Here is an 18,170-nt window from a genome sequence, read left to right on the forward strand (position 1 = left end):
CTGAAATGGCAACCATTTGGTCTCAAGGAATCAACCAAAACAGGGAGGAGGCAGGAACAGGGGAGTTCAAGCCATAGTAAACAGTAGAGTAGGATGAATAGGCTGTCTGCTCTTACTCATCTCTGTCCTCATGTACTATAAGCACACAACAAAAAAAAGTGGTACATTTGAATCCAGAGCAACAATGATGCTGTCCTTTCTGCCAGTCACCTATGCAAACATTAACACAAGGAAAGATTAAATTAATCTCTCATTCTTAATGAATCTGCGCACATTTTCTGGTGATTGTTGATATTACTACAGTTCAGATGTTGATAACAAAAAGAACCATGGCTCTTGGAATTGGTTGTATTCAAGCCAATAAATGATGCATCCAAGAGTCTGAGGTTGTTGACCAGTAACAGCTGGGACTTTGAGGTCTTCACTGGAGGTTCAGATTTTGAAGCCATGAGGGGCTGAGACAACAAGCAAGCAAGTGGATTATTTTCCAAGATCCTGGATTGAGGGCTGCAGGGAAATAGAAGTTGAAGTCAAACTGGAGGGTAGTCTACAGAAGCCATGCTTTTGCCCCCAAAAATTTGGGGAAATGGAAGGCAGGCTGCTTTGGTTTCCTACTTTTCTCACCTGCCAGTAAAGACAGGCACCTTGCTGAAGCCTTCAAGTGGCATTTCACTGACCACTTAAGGGCTATAGTCGGTAGTGGGTCAATGATGTTATTCATGGACACTCGCAACCAGATCTGAAGTGTAGAATCTAACAAAACAAGAATATAATTTCTGTATAAAAATTGATAATTGAATTTAACGTTATGTAAAATCTGGGATGTGTTTCGGGCAACGAACAAAAATTCTACCAAGACACGAAGGAATCTCCATCAGCAATTGCACATTCAAAAATGGGTTGCACTAAACAAAGCAAATATTTAGAGCACAGGTGTAGTATTCACTGGAGCATTCACGCCAAAATGAAGATGATCTTCAGCTTCAGGACCTGTCATGAAATATTAAGGACCACTATGGATAACTTTGGTGGGATAGAGAGCAACAAGTTTAGCTATTATTTTCTCACTGTGTATTGCTGGTGGAACAAATGAACGTTGAAGGTGGATAAGGCACTGATTAAGTTTGTGGCTTTGTCCTGGGTGGCACTAAGTTTCTTGTATGTTGTTGGAACTGCACCCGTCCAGGTAGGTGGTGAATACTCCATCACACCCTTGATTTGTCCCCTGTATATAACAGACAAGTGTGATTACCATAGGTTGACTGAACAGCAAACTCAACACAACCAGAATGATGTTATGGCAGAGATTAAATCTGAGGGAGTCAGGTTGGAAGGTGAGTTTGTCACTAGTCCAGGTTACCATCAACAGACAACATGTTTGAGGAGGTCTGGAATCCAGGCCTTAGTCTTCAGGAGAGTTTTAATGACAACCCTTTGCACAGCCGTTCATTAATAAGTGCATGTTTTCTCCTATGATGACTCACTTTCTTAATCCCAGATACTAATGGCTTACCATTGCTGATCACTTTCCATTTATTTCAATCTACTGCATGTGCACCATGGCCCTGTGCTGCAATTTTTCATTCAATCCAATAATTTTTTTAAAAGAGAAATCACAGGATGAAAGCATTAGCTACCCATTTCTAACTTATCTCAAGGTGGCGGTGATAACTCGCCTCAAACTACTACAGTTCATATGGTATAGACATACACACACGGAATTCGATGATTGTATAGAAATAAAGCTTTGTGAAAATGTAAAATAACCACAAATGATTTGGTCTGATGTAATACCCAAATTTGGAAGAAGCTTGGTAAAATGTTTTGTCTAGAAAAAATAAATTGGCCATAACTGACAGTCAAAAATTCTGTGAAGAATGGTATTTTCTTATTTCGTATTTTACATTCATGTGATGCCCATATGGTCAAGCCACTCTTAATAAACCTTGGCTCAATCTCCCATTTCTAACAGACAAAGGCCAGGCATGGCAACAGGATTTACGAGATCAGTCTGTTCCCCCAGTTTCACAAATGGAAGCTTTGTTCAGTGCTCTCTGTCACTAACAGAGTACGCAATCCTTTGGATTACAAACCTCTGCTATAGCAAATACACTTTACAAGTCATCAAATATCAAAGGCAACGAATATGAAATCAAGATCAGAAAACAAGATAGGCTCATGCCCCCCGTCTGAAACGTCAAAGTACATTTGTCTTAAAAAAAAAGTCTTCTTTTTCCCCAGAAAGCAGGGTGCAGTCGATTTGAATTTGGTCTGTTTGAGCGAAAGGATTGTTCAAGCTCTCGTAACGTCAATAAACTAATGGAAAATTGAATAGTGGCCACCTGCAGCTGAGAATTTGTGAATTGAACTCATTCACAACAAAAATTAACAAATCGAAACTGAATGATCTAGTTCTAAAAAACCTACATCACAAGGAATAATTTTTCTTCGATAAAGTAAACAATTTGCACCTAAAGTTTTCCTCAAAAGCAAAATTCAAGTGATCTTAGAAACCTGGAGCTTTATTTGAACATAAACTGTTACAAAACTTATTTCTACTCAAACCAAAACATTACATAACAGCAGTTTTCATACATTGCTGCCTCGTGATTAAAGCTGCAGTGTTTCACACAATTCCTTTGTTATACACAGTTGGCTGCATATACTGTATTCTGTTTAGACAAAACACTTTCATTAGCAAACTTAATCGCATGGAAGCATTTATTATTACTCCACACCCATGCAGGAAATACTTGCCAAGAAAGCACAACTCCCAGCAGGTCACGTGTAAGGTAACTAACCAAAACATTTATCCACATTGCAGTTCATCCACATCTAAAATAGATACCAACATTAAAAGCTACTACTTGGGGAAAAGAAAACTTAAAAATTATGATAAAAATAAGACGATGAGCAGTGTACTCATTCCAGTGACAGAATTATCAACACATTATACCAACAGAATCCTGGTCCGACAGTAATCTTCAGTCACAACAATGGTTTATTAAAAACTATTTACATCAGAATTTGTTTATATGCAGTAAGCTGGGTCAAAGAGTTGCTCACAATCACTTGTGCATGACAAAAGGTAACAGTAATTTAAGAACCAACTGGGCCATGATATGGAATTTTTGGGGAAACCTGTGAGTTCAACGCAAGTGGATCACTTGATGTTTTTAAAAAAAACTTCAGATAGTTAGTACTAAAACGGACAGCCAATAAAATCTAGTTACGCACCATCTGCCAGCAGTTTCTGAAGGCGTGCGCATGCAGGTTTGTGTGTGTGGGGTTGGTAACTGCCTCTGGCTGATTGGTAAAGCTGGATAGAATAACTATGCAGGAATGCAAAAAGTCAGATTACTCCAGACAAACTGACAGACTATTTCAAAACACAATTTATTTTCTGCAATAATATTTCTTCTTATGTAATGTCGATAGGGATAAATTCTAAACAAATAAAAACATTAAACTGTAGTACTGAATGAAGAGATGCATCTATGTTGCAGAAATTTTAAATGCTATATTAATGTAAAAGTCTTACATCACTTTCCTATTTTCTCAACAATGCAGCCTTCTTCTAAGTCACAACGCTGACAGATTTCCCCATAAAAACCAAGAAAAGTTCAATCCAGCCTGACTACTAATAATTTAGAAATTCAGAATGTGTGAATGTTCAAAAATATTCAGAAATATTCAAAAATTGCTTCATCACTTTTGTCAGGTTAACTTGTATTTTGCTGGAAATGTTTGAGAGAAAAGGTTGAGGACAAGTTGGCCAACATGTAATTCGTCAGTGCAGGAAAGGACTTAAGCAAAAATGTTTAAATGTCTTTAGCACAATTTCTACCACTTTTTTGAACATGTGTTATAAAGTAGTCGGTCTACTTGTATGCAGAACTGTGGTACACAGTCTATTAAAAAAAATTCAATATTTGCTGAATGTAACTATGGCTAATCAAATTAACCCCTCTCCATACAGTTTTGAAAAAAGAATCAATTCAAGAAAACAAATTGAAAATATATTTTGGCCCTTCACTTTTACTAGTTGGGTTGCTGATACTGAGGAGCATTATTTCAAAAACCAATGGTTAATTTAGCTGAAACAAACCCTACAACTCCAGAGTGTTATCAAACAGATTGCCTACTATTGTTATGGATCTTTCAAGTTCTCACATCAATTCTATAACCACGCCCTCGACCTTCTATCGTATGGAGGTGCAAGGTTCACTAAGGGCAATACCAAACTCCAATACTGAACAAGTGAATACTGTCGACATTTGTTCGAGTAACTTGCAAGTTATATAGAATAATTCGTCCTTAAAGAAACAATATCAAATCTATAATAAATATTGAACATCTACCAAATTGTTTTAACCTTTTACTTTACCTTCAACAAAAATAATTAAAGTTCCACAGATTTCGAAAATAGCCCCACACTGCAAAATATCTTTGCAACAAAAAAAAGGCATGTTTGGACCAACGATTCTTTTTTCTCCAAGAACCCCAACACCCGATATTTATGGCATTAGCACAGAAGCTATCAATCCACACTTCAATGTTCCTAGAAATACAATGACTTGCCCAATTTCCCCAAGAAACAATTTTCCATTTAACAATTATAATGACTGCAACCAAAAATGAGATTACTGTTGGCCTTCTATTCACGCATGCTTGTACACAGCAATACAAAGACATCCCCAAACACTGTCAGAATGACAAAAGAAAAATGACACCGAAGATATTAGTAAATTTAAGGATCATCAGCTAGCTGGTTAGACGAAGTAATGAACACTGGAATCTTCACTGGTCACGTTGCTCTTAAGCCTGAACTTCAGAACTTTCTTCGGTTTTAACTTTTCGGTTCTCTTCGGCTTGCTTAGCCAACATTTTCTTTAAAGTTAAAAAAAAATTAGTGCAGCAACATCAAACTGTCCTATTTTAAAGATTTAATCGACTGTGTTTAATAGCCTGCAAGAAGCTTAACACAAGTAAATACGCAAGTGTTTTTTAAAAGTTAACTTTAATTCAGGTATATCGCACTTCACAATTATATAATAGACTCCTCTGATCTAATGAGGACATACACAATGCATTCACTTAGAAACTCAACCATAATTTGTCTTTACATGATCTTTTTAAACGAGGCTCCTTGCTTTCATTATTTTCTTTTATTATTATATTCATAGAAGATGTCTGTTTCTCTCTGATGATATACAATAATCTATTCTGATACCGTTCTATCTTTACCCCTCACATTTCACTTTGTAGATCTCCTCTAATTCTTGAATTCACGTAGGCTCTCCATTGTAACGTGAACTTGTCCATTATCTTAGAGCTCATATTTTTTCCAATGTCATCTTTTGTTCAATCGGGGACATAAGTACCAAATACCACCTTTACTTTTATGGAAAGGTGCCTAAATAGTATACAAACCATTTCCTCCATTATCGTTCAAACACTGTTTTACCTACCAGTTGTATATTCAAATTCATTTCGCAAGATAATTTTCAATGTACTGAAATTAGCTTTCCTCCAGTTGAGTTTTATCACCTATTATGTTCCTTGTCTTTTTCAATAACTATTGGAAACCTGTCCATGTCCCCCAAATGTTGCCTCAACAAAAATATGCTCTCTACTTGCCCCATTTCATTTTCTGGAAATATGCCCAGTGAGTCTTCAAGAACAGACATTAGCTCACAGTCACTGTCAGAGCGCAAACGTTCCAGGTCTAACTGATCAAAAATATACAAACCTAATATAAGTTAGCGAAAAGTCCAAAATCTATAAACCATATTGGAGCGTATTCCCACATGCTATAAAAGCCCTTCACTAGACCAAGATATGGAATAAAGAAGGAAATACACTAATCTCGTATGTTTATAGACCTATTTAACCTTTCTATAGTAGTACATAATAATGTCAAAAATATTGCAAAAAAATTATGGCTCAACCTAGACTCAAGATTCCTGCAAGTCTCACTGATAATGGAAGGTAATTTGCCAATGTCAAGTTCTGAGACATACATGAAAATTATGATCATGAATACTGTAGTCAATAACAGTCTTTTCATCACTGAACTTTATAATCAATAAGATAAAGCATTCTGGATGTGAGTTTGCTCGCTGAGCTGGAAGGTTAGTTTTCAGATGTTTCGTCACCATTCCAGGTAACATCATCAGTGAGCCTCCGACAAAGCGCTGGTGTTACGTCCCACTTTCTACTTATCTGGTTGGGTTTCCTTGGGTTGGTGATGTCATTTCCTGCGTTGGTGATGTCATTTCCTGTTCTTTTTCTCAGGGGATGGTAGATTGGCTCCAAATCAATGTGTTTGTTGATGGAGTTCCAGTTGGAATGCCATGCTTCTAGGAATTCTCGTGCGTGTCTCTGTTTGGCTTGTCCTAGGATGGATGTGTTGTCCCAATCAAAGTGGTGTCCTTCCTCATCTGTGTGTAAGGATACTAGTGATAGTGGTTCATGTCGTTTTGTGGCTAGTTGATGTTCATGTATCCTGGTGGCTAGCTTTCTGCCAGTTTGTCCAATGTAGTGTTTGTTACAGTTCTTGCAAGGTATTTTGTAGATGACATTCGTTTTGCTTGTTGTCTGTATAGGGTCTTTTAAGTTCATTACCTGCTGTTTTAGTGTGTTGGTGGGTTTGTGGGCTACCCTGATGCCAAGAGGTCCGAGTAGTCTGGCAGTCATTTCGGAAATGTCTTTGATGTAGGGGAGAGTGGTTATGGTTTCTGAGCACATTTTGTCTGTTTGTTTGGGTTTATTGCTGAGGAATCGGCGGACTGTGTTCATAGGGTCCCCATTCTTTTTGAATACGCTGTATAGGTTATTTTCCTCTGCTCTGCGTAGTTCCTCTGTGCTGCAGTGTGTGGTGGCTCGTTGGAATAATGTTCTAATGCAGCTTCGTTTGCTCAGCGAGCAAACTCACATCCAGAACCTCAACCTGAGCTACAAATCTTCTCAAAACTCGCTAGATAAAGCATTATCCCAGTAAAGGCAGTTTGTGTTCACACCAGTTGTTTGGAGGATATAGTCGATATCACATTATATTAAAAAAATGCAATATCCAACAGAAAATGAAGAATCCAAAATTATAGTCAGTTTCAGAATAATAAAAGTCAGCTATTTAAGACTCCAATGAAGAAAACTTTTTCATGTATTGTGTATCTGTAGATCTCTACCCAATGCTCAGCCATTGATTATAGACAAAGCAAACCATCCTAGTTCTAGTCCTGTGTAACGACACAGGAATAATTAATGATTTCACAGTTAGGGATCCTCTCGGAAGGAGTGATCACAGTATGATTGAATTTAAGATACAGATGGAGTGAGAGAAGGTTAAATACAGTACCAATGTCCTGTGCTTAAACAAAGGAGGCTACGATGGGATGAGGGACAAGTTAACTAAGGTAGAATGGGAGCAAAAACTTGATTGTGGGTCAATTGAGGAACAGCGGAGGAATTTCAAAATGATTTTTCACAGTGGTCAGCAGAAGTACATTCCAGTGATAAGGAAGAACTGTAGGAAAAGAGATAGTCAGCCATGGATGTCTAAGGAAATAAAAGGAAGGTAACAGATTGAAAAAAGGACATACAAAAAAGCAGAGAGTAGTGGGAAACTAGCAGACTGGGAAATCTTTAAAGACCAACAGAAAGCCACAAAAAAATTATAAAGAAAAGACAGATTATGACAGTAAACTAGGTCAGAATGTAAAAACGGGCAGCAAAAGTTTCTATAAATATGTAAACCATAAAAAGAGTGGCGAAGGTAAACATTGGTCCTTTACAGGATGTGAAGGCCAATTTAATAACTGGGAATGAGGAAATAGCCAAGACATTAAACAGTTATTTTGTGTTGATCTTCACAGTGGAAGACACAAATAACATGCCGAAAGCTGAAAGCAAAAAAGGTTATAGCAGACGAGGACCTTGAAACTATTATCACTAAGGAGGCAGTGCTGGTCAAACTAATGGGACTAAAGGTAGACAAATCTCCTGGCCCTAATGAGATGCATCCCAGGGTACTAAAAGAGGTGATGGGGGAAATAGCAAATGCACTTGTAATTATTTACCAAAATTCACCGGACACTGGGGTAGTTCCTGCAGATTGGCTGTTTTCCACTGTGATGCCACAGTTTAAAAAAGGAAGGAGACAAAAAGCGGGTAACTATAGGCCAGTTAGCTTAACTTCAGTAGTGGGGAAAATGCTTGAATCTATCGTTAAGGAAGCAATAGCAAGACATCTGGGTACAAAGTGTCTCACCGGGAACACCCAGCACGGGTTCATGAAGGGTAGGTCATGTTTAACTAATTTGGTGGAATTCTTTGAGGACATTACTTGCATGGTGGACAGTGGGGAACCGATGGGTGTGGTGTTTCTGGATTTCCAGAAGGCATTTGACAAGGTGCCACCCCAAAGGCTGCTACATAAGATAAAGTTGCACGGTAATACAGCGAATGTATTGGCATGGAGAGAGAATATGTTGACTAATAGAAAGCAAAGAGTAGGGGTAAATGGGTGTTTTTCTGGATGGTGGCCAATGGCTAGTGGTGTGCCTCAGGGATTAGTGTTGGGCCACAATTGTTTACAATTTACAGAGTTGAATAGGAGTTGGGGACTAAATGTGGTGTCAAAACTTGCAGATGACACTAAGGTGAATAGTAGAGCAAACTGCGCAGAAGACACTGAGTAGATAGTCTAAGTGAGTGGGCAAGGGTCTGGCAGATGGGGTACAATGTTGATGAGTGTGAGGTCATCCATTTTGGTGGGAATAACAGCAAAATTGATTGTTTTAAATGGTAAAAAAATTGCAGCATGCTGCTGTGCAGAGGAACTTGGGTGTCCTTGTGCATGAATTGCTAAAAATAGGATTGCAGGTGGAACATAATTAAAAAGGCAAATGGAATTTTGTCTTGTCATTGCTAGAGGAATGGAGTTTAAAAACAAGGAGGCTATGCTGCAGCTAATAGGGTCCTGGTGAGGCCACACCTGGAGTACTGTGTGCAGTTTTGGTCTCCTTAATTGAAAAGGATGTGTGCGCACTGGAGGAGGTGCAGAGGAGATTCATCGGTTGATTCCAGAGTTGAGAGGGCTGGATTATGAGGAGAGACTGAGTAAACTGGGATTATACTCATTGGAATTCAGAAGAATGAGGGGAGATCTTATAGAAACATATAAGATTATGAAGGGAATAGATAAGGTGGAGGCAGGCTAGCAGGTAAAACAAGGACTAGGGGGCATAGCCTTAAAATAAAGGGAAGCAGATGCAGGACCAAGGTCAGGAGGAACTTCTTCACCCAAAGGGTTGTGAATCTGTGGAATTTCCTGCCCAGTGAAGCGGTTGAAGCTACCACGCTGAATGTTTTTAAGACAAGGCCAGATAAATTTTTGAACAGTAAAGGAATTAAGGGTTAGAGTGAGTGGGTGGGTTAGTGGAGCTGAGTCTCAAAAAGATCAGCCATGATCTTATTAAATGGCGGGGCAGGCTCGAGGGGCCAGATGGCCTACTCCTGCTCCTAATTCTTATGTTCTTAATGTACAAACTCGTACTCTACATAAATTTCAGGACAAAAGAACATCACAACCTTACCTTTAGTTTCTGATAATGAGGCAGGCTGCTGCAATGTGTTTTCTTTGCCACTTCTTCCTTTGTGTAAAACAGACAGCAGAGAGTGCAGTAATAGCCAGTCTTTGGAACCACATAATCTAGCCCTTGAATAAAGTGAAGACATGAACAAAATAATAGGTCAATACCACTTCAGCAACAACCATTTCAGTGATAAATAAACAAAAGCCTTTCATACCTGCATATTGGCTCTGAATTAATACCTAATTTCAAATAGGACTCTTCTTTTCAAAACAAATCTTCGCCAGTTTTGAAATTTCAAAAATGGTCTTTTTTGAATTTTTCAAATAAAGCACCTGATTTCCCACACCAACTTCAGGACCCACTGGGGCACAAAGATAGCACAATGCATTGGCTTCATATAAAATGTGACTTTTTTGATTCCTTTTACTGTTAACAAAGCACGTTAAGCAGTATCTATTGCTCATCCTGCTCGAGTTTGTTCTGCCATTCAGCAAGATCATGGTTGATCCATGGTATCAACTCTACTTTTCCTGCCCATGGTAACTTGCAACTTCTGATTAGTCAGGAAACTATCTACCCACCTCAAAAGTGGTAAGTGCACACGCCTCCATCACTCTCAGAAGAATTGCTCCAGAGACACTCAAACACTAGAAGAAATTCCTCCGATCTCCATCCTAAACAGAAGACCCCTTATTTTTAGAACCCCAGTTTTAAAACTTGTCCCCTTGTTCCATTCTCTCCCAAAAAGGCAAACATCTTTTCAGCATCCTCCCAGTCAAGTTCCTTAGTCACTTTCAAAGTTGTGATTTGAGTTGCTGCCCGTCCATGAGCCGAGAGCACCTCTCAAATCAGATTTCGGGAGGTCTAGGATTCTGATTATGACCATAAATGCATGGTGACAAATACGCAAATCAAAGGGTGTTTGTTTCAGATTGTAACTTGGTGATGGTGTTCCTGTGTTGGTAAAGGTTGCAGTTTGGGAAGGTGCTGCTAAATGATGTGTTTTTAGTGCATTCTTTATATGCAGGTAGAAAGATGGAGCCACCAGAGGTGGATGAGTTGCTCTTCTCTGCCAAGTATTGAAAGTCGAAAACTAATGCCTGATATTTGTGTACACACCCAGCAAGTGGGCAGTATTCCATTATGTTATTGACTCGTGCCTTCTAAGTGACACACAAGAGGAACGGTTGAACCAGGAGATGAGGAGTCATTCACTACAAGATACCCAGTCGCTGACCCACTTAAGCAGCAACCATATTGACGCGGCTGGTCCAAACAAGTTCTGGTAACAGCTAAACATCAAGAGCTTTCCCAGCAGCATTATTTACACACTACATTCAGACCATTACAACACAATACATACAGTTTAAGACTTCAAAAGAGCAATTACTAATGCCTAACACCACCATCATTTGGTAGTACAGAACTTGGGTACCATATAGGTCAAGAAGAAACACATTTTGTCAAACATTTTCATTCCTGCATTCATTTCAGAAGGATGCTAATTCAAGGGAAAAAGGTAATATTTATGCTGCACAAGAGAGTGCCAAGTTGGCAAATTAACTCAGATTGCTGCAGGCATTGCCATGGAGAATGCACCCATGAATGGTGATTGACAATTACAAGCTGACTTGGATTAGTTAGGACATCACCCTGGGAAGTGAACAAATTAATGGGTACCACCGATTCAGTTGAGTCGGAACCAGTGTAGTGTCTGCAAACACAAGTTCCTGTACATTAATATATGTGGCTTCCAGTACATGTAAGTGCACCACACTGCATGTCTCAAATTAGTTGTCAGTGTCATTCTTCACACACAGGATAATGTAGCAAACGTGTGACTGCAGAATCTTCTCTGTTCAAAGTTTTGCAGGCATAGGCAGATTAATACAGTCAGTACAAACATGTAAGGGGACATGCTGTTGGATATGACCTGCCAGCGTTTGGGACTATAGGCCCTAGATACCGGTATCACACCAGCACTGAAATTCTGCACACACTACTCATTTGTGCAACAGACAGAATGACTTTGGTTTGACCACAGCATCCTGATGTACACATATTACTGTAAACTAATAGCCCAAAACAACTCACTTCATCTGTTGCTCAAAAATCTTAAACTTGCCCTTCCATGGTAATCAGAAACTCAACCTCAGTATGTTCCAAAGACTGATATATTGTATACAACAGCATATTCCTTTACAGACAGAAAGGATATGTACAACTCAACAAAATAGGTAATAGTCATTTACTCACTCATTTTGCAGTGCAATGTCCTAAATAATCAGTGTCAACCCGCCTGGTGAAAATTTAAATCAAGTACCAGTACGTTCTCCATAGCAATGCCTCAACTAATCCGTGCCCACTGTACAAACAACCAGCATTCCCCTCATAGCGGTGTAAACGTTGGTATTCCTTTGGAATTGGCATTCTTACGAAACATCCTGATGACTGCATGATGAAAAGCTTTTACAAAATGTGTTTTTTCAACAATATTCAAGTAGATGCATTATAGAAAACAGTGAATACAAAAATACATTGTACGCAAGAAAATTTACATGCTGAAAACCAGGTTTTCTGAAGATGAAAAATCCTGTAAAAAAAAATTATCACAACTAATCTTTGCCTACCTACAGGATTGTTGGGCTGATATGGTCCAAGCCTGTACTCATCTGGTGTAGGGGATCGTGATCGAGCACGCTTGCTTTCTGGCTCCACACAAGATGATGCTGTCTCTTCCTGCACGTCATTCCTTTCATCACCATCAAGCTTATTTTCAGTTGTTTCATCTCCAACTTGCTTCATTTCTGTTTCTTCACCACTATCTTTTTTGTCACCTTGTTCTGCCTTTTTAGTTTTAACATTCTTTCCCCTCTTACGACCACGTTTTCTTTTAGCTTTGTTCACATCCTCATCTTTTTGTTCACCGGTGTCCTCTGATTTCTCTGTTTGGATGCTTGTATCAGCATCATCAGTTTCCAATTTATTACTGTTGTCTTCACAAGACATCAGATCTTCAAGATCCAGATTTCCAGCTTCTACATCACCAACTTCATCAACAGTCACAAACTCATCAATGTTTTCAGGAAAGCACTCTTCTTTCAACTCCTATGGGAATCCAAAACATATTCCAAATTTAAACTGGAACCTCTTATTTCAGTATCAAATTGAGTAAAAATAAATACATTTTTAAAAATTCTTCCAACGCACAAGATCGGGATCACAAGATTTTATCTAGTCGTTGCCTTTTGTTTGACTTCTTTCCTTCAACATAAAAGTGTCACCTATTTGACCGTACATCATCTTTCCTCAATTTATTCAATATGTAAATAATTATCAAGCATAAAAAAACACAATTCAACAGGCCTAACATCAGCAAGGTTAAAAAAAAGGATCTGGCACAAGTTGACAGGAATCAACAGTAATTGAACAACTGGAGGCTTTGAGGGATGAGCTAGTTCAGTACAGAAGGGAAAGTGAGGGCATCTAAAGCTTGAGCTCCTTGGATGATTAAGATACAGTTAAAATAAAACTAAAAAAGGAAGCCTATGATAATTCCATAGTCCAGTTGCAATTTTAGTTGAGAAAGGTATAGAGGAAACCTTTTTAAAGAAGTGAACAATAGGAAAAGAAGCATATCTACACAACGAGCAGTGAACACAAGGAACTCTGTCTAAGTGTAAAGCCAGTAAGAGGCCAAAAATTAAGCATCCTTTCAAAAAGGAAGCAGACATGGCTGAGATGTTAACTAACTGTTTTGGATCAAATTAATGACCGATATAATGCTAATTACAGGTGTAAAAAAGGACCAAGAAAAAAAACACATTGAATTAGATGAAAAGTAATGCTCAAATTGTTCACAATCTTCAAAATCAGATTGAATGTCTACTAGATAAATTGCTGAGCCTCCACCCACCATCTTCCAATATTGTTTGGATATGGGGTTGGTACCACAGCACTTAAGAATTGCAGATGTTATATATCTATTAAAAAGGAGATAAACCAGCAACCACATACATGGCAGTGAATGGCTGGGAAACATTCAATGACAACCATTCGGTAACAATAATAATTTGACAGTTAAAGTAGAAGCCAATAAAAGAAAATCATCACGGGTTAAAGTCATAGTTGGCTAATCTGAATGAATCCTTTAATAAAATAACAGAAGGGGTCAATGAGGGCCATGTGGTAGTTGATATGTCTATAAACCTTCAAAACACATCTGACAACACTATACAATAGGTTCATGAGCCACTGCTTTCCCTAATTTTGCTAATCTCAACAGTAATTCAGAAACTCAGGCTAATGGTCTACGGGACAATGAATTCAAATACCACCAAGGCTTACAATAAAATTTAAATTCAATTAAGCCTATAATTAAAAATTAGCCTAATGATAACCACGTAATAACTACTGATGGTCACAGGAAAAAATCCCAGTTCACTACAGTCCTCAGGGAACAAAATCAACATTACCTTCATGTGATGCCAGACCAATCACAACATGATTCACTGTCGACTACCCTTTTAAATGGCCTACCAAGCCTCTCAGCTGGATCAATCTGACACAAAGTTGAAAGAAAGAAATGATGCCAGATGGATCACCTGACACTGACCTAAGGTCCAGAAACAACAACAGCAAACACAGCCCAGCTAACCTTACAAAGCCTCCTGACTAATGTCTGGGGGCTTGTTCCAAAATTGGGAGAGCAGTCTCAGACTAATCGAGCAGCAGCCTGACATATTCATACTTTCAGAATCATCCCTCATGGACAATGTCCCAGATATGAGCACAGGCTATCCTGAGTATGTTGTGTCCCACCAGCAGGACAGACCCACCAAAGTGACATACAATTGAGAAGGAATTCCCAGGGAGTCCTTAATGTTGACTCCAGACCCCAAGAAATCTGATCGTACCAAGTAAAACACTGACAAGGAAACCTCTTGCTGATTGTCACCTTCTGCACCAATTTGGCTGATTAATCAATACTGCTTCGTGTTGAACACCACATGCAAAAAGTAGTGGGGGTGCCAAGAGAACAGAATATACTCTGGGTGGGGGCAATCACTGCACAGCTCGATCAGACTGACTGAAGTGATAAAGTCCAAAAGGACAAAACAGCTAGTCTAGGTCCACGGCAAGGGAACCAACTACAGGGAAACATCTACTCAGCCTTGGCCTTGCCAATCTACTTGCTCCAGATGTATTTTTCCACCGCTGCTCAGTCTGGGCTCCATCATGGCTACTTGTTACAGCCTTGATCCAAACATGGACAAAGTAAGTGAACTACAGAACTAAAATGACAGTGCCTTGATATCAATGCAGCTTCTGATTGAGTACTGCATCAAGGAGCCCGAGCAAAACCGGACTGAATTGGAAACAGATACAAAATTCTTCACTTGTTGTACCTAACACAAAGAAAAACGATCATGGCTGTTGGAAGGTCAGTCAGCTTAGCCCCAAGATATCGCTGCATGGGTTCCTCAGGGTAGTGTCCTACACCCAACCAGTTTCAGCTGCTCCATCAACAACCTTTCTTATAAGTGAGGATATTCACTGATAACTGCACAATGTCCAGCACCATTCGCAACACCTCAGATACAGAAGTTGTGCATGATCAAATGCAGGAAGACCTGAATAACGTCCAGGTGTGAGCTGATAAATGAAAAGTAACATTTGCATCCCACAAGTGCCAGGCAATGGCCACCTCCAACAACAAAAAAAATCTTCAACATCACCCTAGACATTCAATGGTATTGTAATTGCTGATCCCTCGCTAACAACCTGGGAGTTTCATTAACAAGAAAATGACTTGGAAAAGCCATGCAAATACTGTGCCTCAAGTAACAGGTCAGAGGTCACAAATTCTGCAGCAAGTAACTAACTGACTCACTCTTGGTTTCCCCAAAGCCGGTCCACCATCTACAAGGCACCAATCAGGAGTGCGTTCAAACATTCTCCACTTACCTGGCAGCTCCAAAGACACTGAAAATGCTCAATATCATAGAGGACAAACACAGTCCATTTGATTAGAACTCACCTACCATCTTTAACATTTTAACATTCACTACCTTCCAATGCAGTAGCAGCAGTGTGTACCATGTATAAAATGCACTGGAGTAACTCGACAAAGCTCCTTTGAACCTGCAACCTCTACCATCCAGAAGGACAGGGCAACAAATGCATGAAAACACTGTCACTTGCAAGCTCCCTTCCAAGAACCACATCATCCTGACTTTGAACCATATCGCCATTGCTTCAATGTGGCTGGGTCAGGATCCTCCATTGCATAGTAAACCGGATGCTCTATAACCCAAAAACTGCATGTGTTAACTCTTATCATCTTCTCTAGGTCTATTACAGATGGACATTAGTTGGTCGAGTGTGTGACAACCACATCCATGTAAAAATGTACACAAGATTAAAACTGACAATGACAGCATGCACACTAAACTCACTATAAGACGAAGTAGGGACTAGTGATTGATGGTCATCATTCAGACTGAACAGGAATATACTAGGGTGTGTCGCAGACATTAGTACTAACATCACTATAAGTTGAATATGGACTTCTGGCCAAATTCATAATGAAATTCTGGTTGACCTAGGAATGAGTTTTGTCAAAGTAAGGATGCCAGCTTGTAGAACTATTCCAAGTATTCACACACTGTGCTTGAAACGGTTTGAAAAAGTAACGGTTGAATGTCCCACTCCTTAACGATGCCTGCTTTTTAACTTGCACCAGTAGTTTTCCCCTTGCTCTTTCAACTTCACGCTGTTTCAAAGCAACAGCACTTTTAGCCTTCTCAAAGGTTTAGCCATGTTTGCAGAGTTTGAACACCCTTTCACTGACTGATCTCAATGATTAACAACTCACCTGCTATTTCTTGTAACCCAATTCTACTCCAATTGGTTTGCACTGTCAAATGACAAGTGTGCCCAGCTAAATGCTGGACATTTCTGTGAATTCTTAAAAGAAGTGCTTTGGTGCTTTTATCGCATCTTGATGAAATAAGGCTACACAAATGTACCCTGTAGCAGACGCATGCTTCCCCAATTGTCTATGCAAGTAACAGAAGCTTATATTAACCATCAGCGAAATAAAACACACAAATGCTGCATGTCACATCTTCCTGCGAAGAAATATAATGGTTTACCAGACCAACAGATGACTTGAGGGCAAAGTTGCATTCTTCTTATTTTGAAGGTTAGTCTTTAGATAGTTTTGCAGTCTGTTCCATCAAGTTCTTCTAAACATTGTACAGAACTAGTCCCTTTCTTGTACAAAATGAGCATTTTACCCTCAACTTATTTTTAAATTCAAATTACAGGTTACACTTTAAAATTACAACTTTTCGATTAACATTTACTGGGTGGCTCAATTTTTCAAATGAAAAGTTAATTTTACCACTAAATGACGTGTGAAACACTTAATTTGCCAGAAGTCAATAATTTGAATCCACATCTACATGCCACAAACCGTGACAGTGCAATACCAAAGCATTCCTTGATGTTATGTACAGGAAGCTATTAAGACAATTTTCATCGGTTGTAAGGTGCAGTTAGTGGGATGCAAGAGAACACTTCCTTTTATGTATTTTCTTGCCAAGAAATATAAAACTTGGTTCCGATATCAGCCCATTATGAAAGTTAGACTTCTGGTCCTTTTGAATGGCAGGGCAATATATTTTATGGGGAAAAGGTCAGGATTGTCAGATATGTAGCTAAAAGCCATCGGTTTGTGTGGAAAAAAAAAACTTAAAATAAACGGCTATTAAGCTTAAGTTCATACCTGGGATGCTGCTTGTTGGTGTCTTTTACTCCTTCGAATAATTGGTGCCTGTTTAAAAAAGTTTCAACTTAGTAAACATTATCCTTATACATTGTTGTAGACCACACTTTTGTCAATCAAGAGAATCAACTATAGTTATACTTTGACCACATGGAACTAAGGCACCAAAGTCAAAGCTTTTTAGTTTCACATTCATCAGGAACAGGGTGTAAGAATAAAAAAATCTTTGATGGGGAACACCCAATTTTTAAGGCAATGAGAATGACACACAAAATCAATACACTTTTACACTCTGTTTTGCCTACAACTGGCACTGCGCAACACAAATTGGCCAAATGGTAAATAAGCTGCTGCAAGTGATCTTGTGTGTATTTTCCATATACTATGTGCAACACTCCTTCAGTACTGCTAGGTTGTTTACCAAGTGAAGAAAGTCATTGATATTTACGTAAAATCATTATATCATGGTAATCTAGATGTGCCACTGGTGTCTGAGTCTATTTTCACAGAATTTAAACTTAGCAACTTGTGCAGTTTTGTTTGGTTTGAACAATATCCTTCATAATCTAACAGACTGCTTGCCGTGGTATCACCTCGAGTCACAATCCTTGCTGAAATCTTCACTGGTTACCAGGAGAACAAGTCTTTGATGGAATGACCAGCAGTGTCCTAACTCTTGCATACTTCTAATACTTAGATGGTATGTTTGCAATACTTAAATCCCTTTACACACTTAATAAACCCTATCTGTGCTCAAATCCATCATTGAGACAGAACAA

General features: G+C 38.9%; 1 protein-coding gene across 5 annotated transcripts in view; it reads right to left on the reverse strand.

Moving 5' to 3' along the window:
• Positions 1 to 2,504: 2,504 nt before the first annotated feature.
• The window catches only part of LOC125458380 (matrin-3-like), a 55,153-nt gene continuing 39,487 nt past the window's right edge, over positions 2,505 to 18,170 (reverse strand). For all 5 annotated transcript variants that reach the window (XM_059650795.1, XM_048543621.2, XM_048543623.2 and 2 more), the window contains 4 exons: positions 17,392 to 17,439; positions 12,230 to 12,707; positions 9,600 to 9,721; positions 2,505 to 4,890 (listed from right to left, as the gene is read on the reverse strand). In XM_059650795.1, the coding sequence (XP_059506778.1) occupies positions 4,819 to 4,890; positions 9,600 to 9,721; positions 12,230 to 12,707; positions 17,392 to 17,439 (720 nt within the window). In that variant the 3' untranslated portion in view covers positions 2,505 to 4,818. The remainder of the gene's footprint in view (positions 4,891 to 9,599; positions 9,722 to 12,229; positions 12,708 to 17,391; positions 17,440 to 18,170) is intronic.

This window comes from Stegostoma tigrinum, chromosome 13, assembly GCF_030684315.1.
Source record: "Stegostoma tigrinum isolate sSteTig4 chromosome 13, sSteTig4.hap1, whole genome shotgun sequence".
Classification (NCBI taxonomy): Eukaryota; Metazoa; Chordata; class Chondrichthyes; order Orectolobiformes; family Stegostomatidae; genus Stegostoma; species Stegostoma tigrinum.